The 15,130-nt window shown below is 43.8% G+C and overlaps 2 protein-coding genes across 7 annotated transcripts; both read left to right on the top strand.

Annotated features, from left to right (window-relative positions):
* Positions 1–108: 108 nt before the first annotated feature.
* On the top strand, positions 109–7,344 carry wdr6 (WD repeat domain 6). Of its 5 annotated transcripts, none has more exons than XM_082518840.1 (7): positions 109–166; positions 498–649; positions 914–1,048; positions 1,394–4,127; positions 4,341–4,418; positions 5,169–5,285; positions 5,514–7,344. In XM_082518840.1, the coding sequence occupies exons 2-7, from the start codon at positions 580–582 to the stop codon at positions 6,472–6,474; spliced, it is 4,095 nt and encodes a 1,364-aa protein (XP_082374966.1). In that variant the 5' UTR covers positions 109–166; positions 498–579; the 3' UTR covers positions 6,475–7,344. The 5 variants fall into 5 exon arrangements, with proteins under 5 accessions (XP_082374966.1, XP_082374963.1, XP_082374964.1 ...); XM_082518837.1 differs by having other exon boundaries at positions 134–226; XM_082518838.1 differs by having other exon boundaries at positions 134–234.
* A 1,502-nt stretch (positions 7,345–8,846) lies between these two features.
* Positions 8,847–14,983, top strand: LOC309697991 (uncharacterized protein). Of its 2 annotated transcripts, none has more exons than XM_082520268.1 (5): positions 8,847–8,925; positions 9,294–9,417; positions 11,066–11,132; positions 11,825–12,199; positions 14,394–14,983. In XM_082520268.1, the coding sequence occupies exons 3-5, from the start codon at positions 11,081–11,083 to the stop codon at positions 14,609–14,611; spliced, it is 645 nt and encodes a 214-aa protein (XP_082376394.1). In that variant the 5' UTR covers positions 8,847–8,925; positions 9,294–9,417; positions 11,066–11,080; the 3' UTR covers positions 14,612–14,983. The 2 variants fall into 2 exon arrangements, with proteins under 2 accessions (XP_082376394.1, XP_082376395.1); XM_082520269.1 differs by lacking the exon at positions 8,847–8,925 and adding an exon at positions 9,075–9,169.
* Positions 14,984–15,130: the final 147 nt, after the last annotated feature.

The raw sequence follows: 15,130 nt of genomic DNA, 5'->3' as shown, positions 1-15,130 counted from the left end.
CGAACATCCTTAAACGCAGCATAACATAGAAGGCTGTCCCTCACGTGCACAGAGTTCACCAATAAAAATACGATTAAACTCCTACTAGCCAATCAGCGTTGAGAAAGCCGGTAGTCCAGCTTGATTGGTTGAAACCCGGCAAGAACGACTGTACAGAAACACATGGGTACCAGACTAATAATGATCTTATAACGTTTCTGAACAGTTTCCTACATTGGGAGCGTGTGTAAGTAGGCACGTCGAGATATTATTGTTTACCTGTTAAAGTTTTCTACCGTTCGATATCTTATTCCTTTCCAAATAAGACAAGAAGAACTCCTCCTGTTAGCTTGTTTTGCTAATCATAAGGGTAATCTTCACTCAGCATTAGACTTTAGTAAATACAACAGCAGACTGCACTACCCGGAGTCTCAGCATGCTTTACAAGTACGATTTGTAAGTTAAAACTGCATATCTTCCCTTCATAATGGTCTTAATTTTTCGGCTGCTCTCTTTAGGGGTCGCCAAAGCGGGTCATCTGTCTGTATTGCACCGTATCCCCGTCATGTGCCTTTGTTGACCGCAGTTAATCTTTAAGTGATGGAGACGGTGGCCCTGGTTGCTCCAGTTACAGCTTTGGAGTTCCTTCAGGATGCGTTTCTAATTAAAGGTTAGTGTTCAACATATAAGATAAGCAAGTAGTTATTCTTGTGATGCTCTGCTGTGTTTTTCCACAGTGCTCCTATATTAACTGCATTTTTGTTACAAGTTCTTTATTGTTAAACTTTAACTTATTCAGAACTTCTTCATTTTGTATCTGTGCCACATTCTCTTTGTAACTCTGGTTGCTGTAATGGTTAGCTTGAACTTTAGAGTTCCAAATTTTGTACATTATTGCACAATACAAACACACACAACTTTTCTTTCATGGCAGGTGAGGGTCCGGTCTTGTCGGTGTACAGACTCAAGCCTCGCCCTAAAGCCTGTGCCTCATTGAGCATTCTCCATCATTACCGGATTCATGGAATAAGACCTAGAAGGTGGGAAGCTGAGTCACCACGGAGTGCCGGTTAGTATAAGCTGTTAGTATGAGCTGTTTCTTGTTTTGTTTGATTGTTTTTACTATATGTTAATATGTCGAGAAAATTATTTACAGAGCAATACGAAAGTGAAAGAAAGGCAAGTCTGGAACCAAGAATGGGTTCTCAGCTATGATAAAAGTTAAAGTATAAGCAGTTAAAGGTATGCTTGCAGGTGTTAGATTAAATTGAGGATATACAGTATACATATTATCTTTATTAGACAATTATTTATTGCGTATTAAAAGTCTTTATTCACGTAAAGCCTCCAGCTATTTTTGCTCTAATTTTTTTAAATTTTAATATACATAAATTTTTTTGCTCTTATTCACCAGCACTGAGCACTACAGAGCCAAATGTCTGCGACCTTGCAGTATTTGGAGGCAAAGCTGTGAGGCTTGTAAGGTTCCGTGTGGAGGATGGGGAGCATCTTCGCCTGGAGGTCCTGGGTCCCCTCATGGAGCTACAGGACTGGGCTCTGGATGTCCGCTGGCTCTCTGGAGGCAAACAGCCACTGCTGTGTGTGTCTCTTGCTCATAATAGTGCTCTTCTCTTGGATGTCACAAAAGGAAATGCCGTGGTGCAGCGTTCCTGTCTGGAGGGGTGTTTGCTGTACTCTGCTCTCCTTCTGGTTCATGAATCCTGGGTGGATACTGTCATAGTTGGAGGGACTGTGTTCAATCAGCTGGTTCTCTGGAAACCAGGAGACAAAAGTGGCAATCCTGAAAACAAAGCTCCAATTGAAAGGCGTCTACTGGGCCACACTGGGGTCATCTTCAGTATCTCTTACCTCCAGGAGAAAGGATATTTAGCTTCAGCCTCTGATGACCGCAGTGTACGGGTGTGGGGTGTTGGCACTTTAGGTGGGCCTGAAGGTAAATGTGGGGACTTGAACCCAGTTTGTTTAAGGATCCTATATGGACATCAGGCCAGGGTGTTCTCAGTCCGTCTCTCATTAGGGAATATCTTCAGCGCTGGGGAAGATGGCACCTGTTTAGTCTGGGACTGGGCTGGAAGCGGGAAGGTGGTTCGCACGTTGAAGGGACACCGAGCAGGGGGTGTTCGTGCACTGGCAGTCAGTGAGGGAAAGGATGCGAGCTGGGTGGCTACAGGAGGGGCGGATGGAGGGGTAAGGTTGTGGAGAGTGAAGGGCAATGAGAAGAAGGAGTGTCTAGAGGAGGAGACAGTGACAGAGAAACTGACCGACCTGAAATTTCCTGGTCAAGGCCTGCCTAAAGTTGTTTGCTTAGCAGGAGAAGAGGATGGTAGTACAAGCTGGAGTCAGTGTAAGCCTGTAGTTTGCACTGACAAAGGAATAGTTTACCAATATAGTGTTGGGAAGTGGGAAGTAGTGTGGAATGGGACTCCAGAGTTTCAGTCCTACTGTGTGATGGAAACGATAACTATCACTGTGAAGGAGTCGACAACCAAAGTTGATTTGTGTGCTGTGGGAAACCTCAGTGGGTGCTTACAGATCTTTCCCATGTCTCATCCTCAGTCTGGAATTCTGCTTACATGTGGATCAGGGAAGATCCATAGTCTTATTTGGCAGAAGGAAAAAGAGCGTGCGTATTTGTTAGCTTCAGGTGCTGAAGGGCGTGTCTATCGCTGGTGTGTAGAGACAAAATTCAATGAAACCTGTTCTTTAGCTCTCAGCATCACTGCTCTACCTTCTTTCCTCCTCCCCTCTTGCGCTAAGCGCTGGCTTACAGCTGCAGTGCGCCTCCAGCGCAGGTCAAGGGAGGTGCTTTGGGTGTGTGGAGACAGGAGAGGATCCCTGCTTCTGTTTCAGGAAAGAGAAAACTCAAAGCAAAGAAAAGGAGATGGTGAGGAAACAAATGAAGAATTACTGACAGATGGTAAACAAGGTGACGATGAGGAAGGTGGGCCTGAGGGAGAGGGGAAAGGCAAGATGGAGAATGAAGGAAGCAAAGAGGTGCATGACCTTTTGCTGCATCCTCTGAGCTGTCTGTTTGGGGTGCACGGGAAACAAGGTGTAACCTCAGTGTATGAGTACCAAGGCTTGTTCTATAGCACTGGCAGGGACGGCTGTGTTAGAGTTTTCAGTGTGCGTCCATCGTCACCAAAGAATCTTGAGGAAAGTAGAGAAGATAACGCTGCGGAAACAAGTGAAATGAATGAAGAAAGGCTTCAGCTGGAGGTTCTCAGGGTCCAGCGTGCCTGCAAAGGAATGGAGTGGCTGGAGAGGATTTTAATTCTCGAACCTGAAAAAGAAGTTGAGGAGGAAGAGGTCACCGAGGAATGTGAAGAGCTGTATAACAAAGAACACCAATTGACCGAACAGGTGGAGGTTAAAGGGGAGGAGGCAGAAGAAGAGCGCTTCAGAGAAGTAGAGAAGGAAGGCAGAGAAGCCAGATTTGTAATTGTCGGCTTTCATGCAGTCCATTTTGTTGTTTGGGATCCAGTGAGGCAGGAGAGACTGTTAGCAGTGCCTTGTGGTGGGGGGCACCGCTCTTGGAGTCTGTGGCCATCCCACAAAGGAATTTGGCTCGGATATGGAGCTTTGGTGTTTATCAAGCAGGGGGCAGTCCTGGCTTCACAGCCCCCCGGAGAAGCAATGGGTTGGGATGGAAAGACAGGAAGGGCTGGAGGAACAGGACTGAAAGATGGAGTCCATGGAAGAGGAATTGGGTGTGTATGCAGGCTGGGGAGGATAACAGACTTTGGGAACAGGAATCAGGCAAACCACTGGGAGTTAGTAGTGACAGGTGGAGAGGACACTAGCCTGAGTGTCCTGGCGGTACATCCCTTTTCTGGCAATATTAAAGTTCTTTCAGTTATTACCGACCACATCTCGAGCATCCGCACGGTGACTGCGATTGTTCGCCCAGAAGGGGGGAGTGAAAGCCAGTCAAAGCCTCTCTCTGCTCTGCTCGTGTCAGCCGGTGGGCGGGCTCAAATCCAAGTTTACCGGCTGTTAATTGTTTGGGACGGGCAGAGACTGGCTCCTTCCTGTCAGGTGATCCAGGTAGCCAGTCACCGTTTGGACAAAGAGTGGGAGAGGAGGCGCAACAGACACAAGATGGTGAAAATGGACCCGGAAACGAGGCAAGTTTTTTAAAGCTAGTGTTTAGATAGCCTCTGACCTCCTGTTATTTGTTCTCTGCATATATTTTCTCTTCCTCACAAAAAATCTGTGTTCAAAGACAATCTGCTGTTTTTGTTGTGTTTTTTTTTTAGCTGAATATAACTTCAGTGTTTTTGTTTTTTGCATTTTAAAAAATGCACCTCTGATTACAGCTCTCGTCTGTGTGTTTTCAGGTACATGTCTGCGACAGTGGTGGATGAAGAAGTAAACCATGTCCTCGTGGCTCTGTCCTGCAGTGACGGGGCTGTCAGGTTGGTATTCATCACAGCAAGGGTTCACACAGCTGGAATTTTCATTGAAGCTGCAGAAAAGAGAAAATCAGAGTGTCTTCGCATTGAGTTGATGCTCTCAAAAAGTATTATATTCAGTACTGGGGTGATGGTACTGGTGATTATAATAACCATAATGATGAATGTAACAGAATCAAAGGCTTTACATTTCATTTATGTGTGTCCGATTGTGTATTGTGGCAATAATCAACTGCAATCATCAGTTTTGTATTTTTGCTCAATTTTGCCAACACGTGTACCATGCAGTCACAGATGTTAACATATGTGTAAGGAAATATGCATTGATCCTGCAAGATCTTATGTGGTCAGAACATCAGTATAATAACCAGCATTATGAATTTTTACCTAGTTATAGTCCAAAATCTCTTCCTCCTTGACACTTGTTTATTTGGGCTGAACAATGGGAGTTTTTGGAGTTTAACATATTATTCTGTAAACATCTTACTCGCATGTTTATTTTGTATTCTCATATAGCCTGGTATTGAATTTAGTCAAGTTATACTGTGGTAAGTTTTAGCATAGATTTTTAATCTTATTTTTCATGTATATTCAGATAATTAAAAGAAAATATGGTCATTAAAAGTCGGGTGGAAAATTAAAGGAACTGTTTTGGTAATCATGTACATGAACCCTGTGTGCTGCTGTAGTGTCTAATGTTCTCCCTTAATACTCTTCTCACTGTTTCCTCACATCCATTACTGTTTTTTCCAGACTGTTCTCTGTCAATGAAGCGAAAGGTCAAATCGATTTGCTGTGGGAAACATTCTACCATCAACGCTGTGTACTCAGTGTCGCCACCTGCAGCCTGGAGGATGACAAAGGCAACAGGTTATGACTGTGATTGCTCATCTTTTTTTCCTGGGTTGTTATGTCATGCTTTACAGAACCAGACCACTGCTTTTGCTGTTTAATCTTTTTAGACTTAAAGTGAAATATATTTTTTTAAAAGCAGCTGGCGTATTAATACTACAGATGTACAGTATTTAGGAAAGCATGGAGAAAGTAGTTCTTTTTTTAACACTTAGTTTTATATCTATAACTGTGTCTCTCTTGCAGGTATAAGCTGCTGTTCAGCGCTGCGACTGATGGGAAAATCGCAGTGTGGAATTTGACCGACTCTTTGTCCTCATCAACGGATAATTCGAGCTGTGCTGCAACATCACCAGTCCCCTGCCTCGATGTTCCCGCCCACCAGAGTGGGATTAACTCATTGGCTGTTTGGGCAGAAAAAATGGGACAACAACAGGGTAGTTGCCTGGTAACTGTTGCTAGCGGAGGAGATGATGGACAGCTGACTGTGTCCACAATCGGGGTGCAGCACTCAGAAGGTGGGAAAATCGGGAGCCAAGTAGGGTTTTCTCAGATTTCTGAGTCTCAGCCTCTCCTACAAAAGCAGCTCCAGTGTCCAGACAGGCTTCAGATTCATCTCCACTCCCAGTGCCACATATCACTGGCCCATGCTGCCCCTCTAACAGCGCTGAAGGTCCTGAGACCAGACCTCTTGGTCTCCACTTCCTCAGATCAGAGGGTTTGCCTTTGGAAGGTCTGCAGTAACAGTATCAGCCACTATGGGGCAATGTGCTCCCACGTTGCTGATGCTGCAGGGCTCGCAGTCTGGGAAAGTGAGGAAGGAAATCAGAAAGTGAAGATAGGATTTGAGTCTGAGCAGGAGAATGCTGGGAGGCTCAAGAGGGATAAAGAAACAGCTGATGAGAAAAGCAGTAAAGAACCTGTTGAGGTAGCGAGCGAGACAGGTGACCCAGTTAGTAAGACTACTGGTGAGAAAGAAGAGACGGGCACAAGTCCAAGAAATCAACCAGAGAATGACTGCGTAGGTAAGCCTGTGAGTGCAGTAAAGCCTGAGACAGGTTTGAGGGAGCGATGGGAGCGATGGGCGCTCGTCTGCGGTCAGGGCTTCCAGCTACTACGAGTCAAGAATCCGGAGATGGATGCAGAGAAAAATGGAGAAAAGGGAAAGCTGGACGAGCGAATTAAAGTGACTCTCCAAGAAAAATGATTCTGAATAAAAAGATTAAAGATACTTTTGTAAAAACTTCACAAAGGGACATATTTTTTTTAATTATTTCTCAATTACCTGTCTTAATTGCAGCTGTATACTTTGATGTAAATGTATGTCTCTGGTAATTGTTTAAAGTATTTATTCTCTAGTTTTTGTTTCTTTATTTTTTTGTTGCATGAAAATGATAAAAACATTTATTCCCAGTCAGCTACGTAGAAAAGGATGCTGGTGTTATTTGTCTCTCAGAAACAGTTCATAACTTCCCTTCCAATCATTCATGTCAACTAAAAGGTAAACCTGTTTCTCCATCACCTGTTCAGCTCTGATGGTTCAGTAAGGACATCTCCTGGTTTCGTCTTCATGTTTCCCTCTCACCAGATATCGGTTGGGATATCTGGTGAGAGGGAAACTGTGTTGACCAGCGCCTTTACGGCTGTGGCTCCAGCAAACGTCAGTTGATACTAGAAAGTAATATTAAATAAATTATAACAACATGTTATCAAGCTTAAACGTGCTGCTGTTGTTTAGCGCCACAATAAACAAACGAGACGGGACTTAGGACAGCAAAGCCGATCAGCTGATCATTGATCAGTTTCATGATTGAAGTAGCAACAGGAGATGGAGGGAGAGAGAATGAGAGAAGAAGAGGCAGCTGCAGCGTAAAGACACAGATTAACTCCAGCTTTGTGTCTTTTTGCTTCTTCTTTTTTTAAAATTTTTGCTGAAGTTCGGGACAATTCGCGTTTCTTTACACCTAAATACGGAACTTTAAAGTTCGACCTCATCAGCTGTAATTGGTCCTGCCCAGAGTCGATCATGACCAATTGGCCAATCCACCACCTTTCATTGTTTATACCGTTACAAAAAAACGTCGCCCCATAAAAACGAAAAATCACCATTGGCCCACCGCCGATGGCCAGTCCAGCTATGTTCCCAGTGTACGGTAATTAAATGAAGGATTAAAAATGTTCTTTAATTTGTCTTAACTGATTTCAGATCCTTTAGAAAGCAAACCATTTATTAATTTCGTAGATGCGAGCAGCTATTTTTTTTCCTGGTGTTTCCTTTAAGAAAACACTGAAAGCATTCACGGCACAGAGAACATTAAAAACCATCTCTGATGTGTTTGTGGCATCTGTGGCCTACTTTAGGGAATAGTACCAAGCTGCACAAAGATGGCTGAAGTGACTGGAGTTATTTTTAATACAGTATGGTGCATCTCATCCAGCCAGGAAATAAAGGCCTTTTTGTTTTTAGATGAAGAGTCTTGGGAGTTCATTTCTCCACACAGTAAAAACCTCAAAACAGAAATTTGCAGTGTAAATCTAGGCTATCACCTCACCTACTCCCAAGATTTGTCCTCAAGCAAGGTACTTAAATTCAGATTGGTTTATGTTCCAAAAATGTGTCTGTCTAACATTGTGATGAGCTTAAAGCTAGACATAAAAATGCAAACTGTCAAAATAATTGTCACAGGACAAATTATTTGAGATTAGAAGTCTCAGGAATCTCCTCTGAGACCTGACTAATCTGCAGCAGAGGCTCCCACTTTGTCACGCAGCAACCACGAGGGTTTAAAAAAGTAATTGTAGTTTGAGTCAGTTCATAGTGTCAGTATGCTGTGTGTTATTGGCTGAAAGCGAGGATTTATATAACCACTCCTGCCTATACTGTGTATATTTGCGTATTTGTTTATAAAATGCAAATGTAGTGCTTTGAGATGAGATGCTTAAGTGGCACGTTGATATGCGACTGTGTGTGTGTGTGTGTGTGTGTGTGTGTGTGTGTGTGTGTGTGTGTGTGAGTGTCCCTGGCATGCAAATGTAGCTGTGGAAGATGCCAAAGAGAATATTCACCTCAGGCATGTTAAATGTCAAAAAGTACAAAAGAGTGTGTGCTCAATGTGTGTTGATTCACTGTCACCTGCTTGGAATTTAACTACGAACACAGATGAAGTGCCCACCTGCACTCTGTGTGTGTGTGTGTTTGCTTGTATTCCTCATGTTGTGGGGACATTATAAAGTCAGTCACATGTGGGGACAGGGGGAGGGTGAAAAACAAGTCCTCTGAATATTAGTATTAGATTACTACATTTAAAGGTGAATTCCTGGTTTATTATTAGACTTCCAATAAATTATGGCAAGTCCATGTAATGTCCTCAGAAGTAATGGAAATAGGACTCTGTGATGATTACTGGTTACTTGACACATGGTCTAAATGCTGGGATTACTGACATTAGCTAAATTAGATTCCAGTGTGTGCACATATCTGGATGTGTACGCACTTGGACGGCTGTGTGCAGGTTGGGGCACATGGAGGGGCCGACTGCAGGTGTCCATGAATATTTTAATATTTCAGTCTTGTCTCATATTGCTTTCTGCTGACCTCCCACCTCACTGCCTGCCACTCACAATGAAAGAAGAAGGAAGAGAGAGGAAGGAGGAAACGGTGAGTAAAAGAGAGGGAGGGTGTTGAAGAAGAGGGACCTGAAAGAACGGGGAAGACAGCTTCTTGCACCATTTCCCATAGCTCTCTTTGTGACCACAACTGTCAGTTAGGAAGGAAGAAAAGATGAGGGGCTAGGGTGAGTGAGCGCATGAGTGCTTGCATGGTGAAGATGGTGGGGGGCTTCTTGCTGCTGGTTTTTGTTGTTTGAGGAGCGAGAGAGGCAGGATTGTAGGATAATACAGGGGTAAAAAAAAAAACAACTATTAAACTTTTAAGAAATTTTACACTTTATGAAAACCTTTTTGTTTGTCTAGAATTTCGCCTGTGGTTTTCAAGCAGGAGAGTGGAAATAATTGATAAAAATCCAGTTTCAGAGATCTTCACAGACTGGTGTGGGGAAGTGTGAGCTGGGAAATTGCCCCTGAGTCTTCTGACCCACTGACCCTGTGTCAGCATCTGCAGAAGGAGGAGCATTTTACATCTATCAGAGAGGTACACTCTCTCTCTCTCCTGGCTTTTCATCACTGTTTCTGATGTTGATCCATTACTTATTGTTGTTTGTATTGTTGTGATGTTTTGTTTGTTTATTTGTTTTCCCTTTTTGTTCCTCAACTTTAATGGGTAATACTCAAATATTATCTATAAACATTATAGTGTACAGTACCACGCAAAAGTAATGATTACTTTATATTTTTTCCTTCCAAGCCAGCCAACCCATTCTTGTAAATTTGTTCTGTCTTTAGGCACTTTGTTACTAGCAGCCTGTGACAGAAGCACATCATTTTTCACATTTCTTTAGTCAAAGATAACACGTTTGTGTGTGTGTGTGTGCGTGTGTGTGTGTGTGTGTTGGATATAAATTAAACTGTCTGCCTTAATCTTAAACCAGACACTACAGCTTATATACAGCTCACCTGCCCTAACTATAAGCTAAAAAAGAGCTTATAGTTAGGGCAGGTGACCCTGAACCACTCCTGAATTATGATCCTATAGGCTCAGATTGCTACAGGACTTGCACAGCACTTCATGTGATGCACTGACCATTTCTTCTTTTCTCACTTCTCTTTATTTCCCACCTATTTATATATCACTGCAAGATGTCGTTAAACTTTGCCTGTTTTTCCTTCTCACAGTTACAAAGTGCTTGCTTTTAGGGAGTCATTTGATTCTTGGGCTTTTCTCTCAAATACTCTGGGCTCTTTAAGCATCTTGAGGAAAACTGTTTTTGTGATCCGGTGCTTTTACCTTCATTTAAAGGAATTGGACAAGTGAAGGGCGACAGAAGTAATGACAGGCCTAAGGGGGGGGGGGGGGGGGGGGGGGGAAGCTTCAACAGAAAAACAGTATGCCCTTCAGTTGATCCACTGTTCACTGAAGGGCCAGTGCAGGGTCTCAGTGAAGGATGGCTGTCAAGAAGCCATTCATAAGAAGGGAAACAGGGAGAAGAGGCTGATATATGTCAAATTACACAAGAATTGGACTTAAAATCAGTCACAACAGGCCTTAGGAATGAATCTCAATTTTAAAGTTTTGGTTCAAATCATCTTTAACATGAACAACAGTGAGTCTCTACAGCCATCTGTAAAACCTGGTAGAGCTTCCATCATGTTAGACTTCAACATTACTGAAGCAGTGTGGGATCATCTTGACAGAGAACGGAACAAAAAGCAGCCAACGTCCAAAGAAGAGCTTTGAATGTCCTTCAAAAAAGCCTGGCCAGGTGTACCTGGAGACTGCTTAAATAAATTAGAATAAAGCCTAAGAGTGACTGTACTGAAGAATAAAGGTGGTCTTACAAAATATTGACTTTCATCCTTATTCGAATTGTACAAACTGTTTTTGCCTTGTAGTGTGTATTTACATTTATGTTTGCACATTTCAGCAAATCACTGCAAATCCTTCTTAATTCACTTACAAATATAAAGAAATGAGGGCTGGGAGGAGAGCTTTGCTTTGGTGTCAACATGTCTATTAGTCTTAACAATGTTTATCTTTTGTCTTAACCCAAATCCAAAAGTATGGTATGAAGGGAATTCCATCCAGCAACTGTTTCTTTCTCTAAAAGTGGACTGCCTTTCAGATAGACTTAGTGTGATCGCTACAGCTACAAAGATTAAAGAAAATGTATATTTGCTCTCAGGCTCCTGGACTGGTAATGTTACCTGACCGCCTGCCTTTCATTGGTTCATCTGGGACTAAATCAACAGGTAATCAATGAGATTCAAGGACTATATTACTGAAGAGTTAGATAAAGTGATCTAACTCACAGCTATTATAATTAATGAGTGTTTTATTTTGTGCAATGTGGTTATTTCTGTGGCAGAGTTGCCCTTTTGACAGTGCAAGGTCTCCACAAACAAAATGATACAAGTTATGAAATCATACAAGCAGAAGTTTTCATGTAGCATAAATCCAACTCAAATTGTGTCACCTCTTTATAGACATGTCTTTATCTCACCACATGACAATATTCTGACACTGGTCAACAAATGCACTTTGTTGAACACTGTCCTTTTCAATGTGCTATAGAAAAAGAGATTGATTGATAGAATGAGGATTTTGCTACTGGGACTCTTTAACCTGCACTGTGAAAATGTTCACTTGCTCACCTTTTTTAGTTAGCACTTTCCATTTTTATGTCATGATGCTCGCAGTATTGGACAATGAGGATTTCAGCATTTAAGAAATACGTTTTCAAGATTAGACTTTCCATACTTTTTTCCAACAAATCAAGGCGACGTCAGCGATAAACATGGGGATAGACTTCATCAAAAAATGAAAGTTATGGAAAAATTATATTAGGGAAATCAAATCAGTTCTTGTTAGTGCATCAGTTCCAATTACAGTTTATTGACAAAGCAAAAGTTTCTCTTACCATCTCCACTGCTTTTGTTTACAGCCAAGCCAACCCCCTCCTCTCCAGGTCTCTGGCACCCCCACCAGTCCAGTCGCAGAAAGCGTAACAGACAGCAGAAGACTTCTTTCTCCTCTGACACTCACCCTCATCCAGGACCCTCCTCCATCCTCCTCTCAGACGCCACCATGACTCCTTGGGGAAGGCTGGCTCTATCTGAGTCCTGCTTTGACTCAATTCCCAAAATACTTACTCCACGACCCTCTCCACCTCCACCCCCAGCCTCTCCTGTTCCCGAGCAAATACCGTCAGCTACCCCATATCATGGCAGGAGACAAGAAGAAGACAAAGACAGTTCAGGCTCAAGTTTTAACTCTCAAATTCCATCTCCACCTGTGGCAGTCACGCAAAACAGCGCAGGTATGACTACAAAAAGGGACAGCCATTACCAAACAAAACCAGATGACAATATTACTTAAAGTCTAATGAGTCCAGCTACACACATAACGTCCCTGCAGGAACACTTGGTAGTGATTGATACCTAATAGCTGATAGTTAATTTAACGGAGCCTGTAAAATTGAAAAAGAATTCAAATAAGATCACTCACACACTTTAATATACTGTAATTATGCTTTACGATACAAAGAAAAAGTTGGCAGCAGACAGATTATTTTAAAAAATGTTTTTCATGACCCGCCAATTTCCGGGGGCGAGGTCACTGAGGCAGTTAAACAACTCCTTGGTGGCAGAGCCCCTGGTGTTGATGAGGTCCGCCCCGAGTTCCTGAAGGCTCTGGACGTTGTAGGGCTGTCCTGGTTGACACGCCTCTGCAATGTTGCGTGGAGATCAGGGGCAGTACCTGTGGACTGGCAGACCGGGGTGGTGGTCCCCATCTTTAAGAAAGGGGACCGGAGGGTGTGTTCCAACTACAGGGGGATCACACTCCTCAGCCTCCCTGGGAAAGTCTATGCCAGGGTGCTGGAAAGGAGAGTTCGTCCGTTAGTTGAACCTCGGATACAGGAGGAACAATGCGGTTTCCGTCCTGGTCGCGGAACACTGGACCAGCTTTTTATCCTCTCGAGGATACTTGAGGGTGCATGGGAGTTTGCCCAACCAGTCTACATGTGTTTTGTGGACTTGGAGAAGGCATTCGACCGTGTCCCTCGGGGTGTCCTGTGGGAGGTGTTGTGGGAATATGGGGTGTCTGGCCCATTGCTACGGGCCATTCGATCCCTATACAACCGTTGCAAGAGCTTGGTTCGCATTGCCGGCAATAAGTCGGACTCGTTCCCGGTGGGTGATGGGCTCCGCCAGGGCTGCCCTTTGTCACCGGTTCTGTTCATAATTTTTATGGACAGGATTTCTAGGCGCAGCCAAGTGGCGGAGGGCTTTCGCTTTGGTGGCCTCAGAATCTCATCTCTGATTTTTGCGGATGATGTGGTTCTGTTGGCTTCATCGGGTGAGGGCCTCCAGCTCGCACTGGAACGGTTCGCAGCCGAGTGTGAAGCAGCGGGAATGAGGATCAGCACCTCCAAATCTGAGGCCATGGTTCTCAGCCGGAAAAGGGTGGAGTGCCCACTCCGGGTCCGGGATGAGTTCCTGCCCCAAGTGGAGGAGTTCAAGTATCTCGGGGTCTTGTTCGCGAGTGATGGGAGAAGGGAGCCGGAGATCGACAGACGGATTGGGGCTGCAGCTGCAGTGATGCGGACGCTGCACCGGTCCGTCGTGGTGAAGAGGGAGCTGAGTGTAAAAGCGAAGCTCTCAATTTACCGGTCGGTCTACGTCCCTACCCTCACCTATGGCCACGAGCTGTGGGTAGTGACCGAAAGAACGAGATCGCGGATACAAGCGGCAGAAATGAGCTTCCTCCGAAGGGTGGCTGGCCTCTCCCTTAGAGATAGGGTGAGAAGTTCGGCCATCCGGGAGGGGCTCAGAGTAGAGCAGCTGCTGCTCCAAAGGAGCCAGCTGAGGTGGTTCGGGCATCTGACAAGGATGCCCCCTGGGTGAGGTGTTCCAGGCATGTCCCACCGGGAGGAGGCCCCGGGGCAGACCCAGGACACGCTGGAGAGATTATATCTCTCGGCTGGCCTGGGAACGCCTTGGTATTCCCCCGGATAAGCTGGAGGAGGTGGCTGGGGAGAGGGAGGTCTGGGCCTCTTTGCTTAGGCTGCTGCCCCCGCGACCCGGCCCCGGACAAAGCGGATGAGGATGGATGGATGTTTTTCATGATTAATTATTAATGCTAAATGGAACACACCCAGTGTTATCACATGTAACCCATTAATTATTATTAAGTATTATGTTTCCTTGTTATTAACTATGATAACTTTAGTGCTACATTGTGTGTCTTATAAAAATACTTTGTCATGTTACATTATACAAAGCACATAAATAGAGTGAATGCAGCTAAAAATCATGTTAGCCTAGCTTTGAGTTACATTGTAAGAAGAGGAACAGAGGCATCAGTTATCAGTTAATCTGACTCATTTAACATGTATCTCCTGTTGATATTATTGTGATATAAAATATGTAATATTCTATATTTAATATTGTCCTTTAACTGTCTGTGTTTTAATACTGTCCCTGCCCTAACCAGAACATCTTTTTGCACAGGTGGAGCAGCTAAAGATTTGCAGCTGAGGCGGAGGGTGTTGCCTCAGTGTCGGCTTCCTCGTGCCCCCCGTCTCCCACCGCTTCACCCCGTCACTGACCTCAGTTTCTCTCGGAGCTTCACTTTCTCCTTCTTCGAGCTGCCGCTGCACCAGTCTCCTCGCTGGCGTGCCGAGCGTGTCAAAAACCTCTTATTGCTTTTGAAACAGATACACTACTGAAGACGCAGAGCTGCGTGTTCCTACTGATAGTTCAAATCTGCCTTTCTTGAGTATATTATTGTATTAGTAAAATGTGATATTTTATTTTCAAAGTAAGAGTGATGGGTGAGGGATTTTTTTTTTTTTTTTTGGCACAATAGGATAAGACAATAAGACTGCATGTTATTCTATTCATTCTGTGTTCATTGCTTTTCGAGAGCTGGATTTTATTTGTTTGATGTTTTGAAATTTATTTAAAAAATAGTTTCTAAGGGTGTGAGTTCATTCCTCTGGTTTTCAGCTCCACAGCAATTTACTTACGTTCCTGTTGTGTGTATTGTGTTATGCGTTATGTGTGTGTATATTTATGAAATAAAAACAACTTTACTATCATTCTAGTTGCTCTGTTTTATCAGCTTTCTCTGTTTTAATGGCTTCTGTTTCATACAGATAGACCTCCTGTAGATTCTCATTTATTCTATAACCTTATCCCTGCCTACCTTTCTCACCCTGTTCTCTCTCTCTCCCTCTCTCTCTCAC

The sequence above is a fragment of the Aulonocara stuartgranti genome, assembly GCF_965226115.1.
Source record: "Aulonocara stuartgranti genome assembly, chromosome: 20".
Classification (NCBI taxonomy): domain Eukaryota; kingdom Metazoa; phylum Chordata; class Actinopteri; order Cichliformes; family Cichlidae; genus Aulonocara; species Aulonocara stuartgranti.
The sequence above is the reverse complement of the archived record's forward strand: the minus strand, read 5'-3'. Positions and strand labels throughout refer to the sequence as shown.

Excerpts from the sequence above, each read along its gene's own strand:
- wdr6 (XM_082518840.1), top strand. The coding sequence starts at position 580 with ATGGAGACGGTGGCCCTGGTTGCTCCAGTTACAGCTTTGGAGTTCCTT. Across the intron at positions 650-913 it reads GGATGCGTTTCTAATTAAAG|GTGAGGGTCCGGTCTTGTCG; the intron begins GTTAGTGTTCAA and ends CTTTCATGGCAG. Across the intron at positions 4,419-5,168 it reads TGCAGTGACGGGGCTGTCAG|ACTGTTCTCTGTCAATGAAG; the intron begins GTTGGTATTCAT and ends TGTTTTTTCCAG.
- LOC309697991 (XM_082520268.1), top strand. The coding sequence starts at position 11,081 with ATGTTACCTGACCGCCTGCCTTTCATTGGTTCATCTGGGACTAAATCA. Across the intron at positions 11,133-11,824 it reads ATCTGGGACTAAATCAACAG|CCAAGCCAACCCCCTCCTCT; the intron begins GTAATCAATGAG and ends TTTTGTTTACAG. Across the intron at positions 12,200-14,393 it reads AGTCACGCAAAACAGCGCAG|GTGGAGCAGCTAAAGATTTG; the intron begins GTATGACTACAA and ends CTTTTTGCACAG.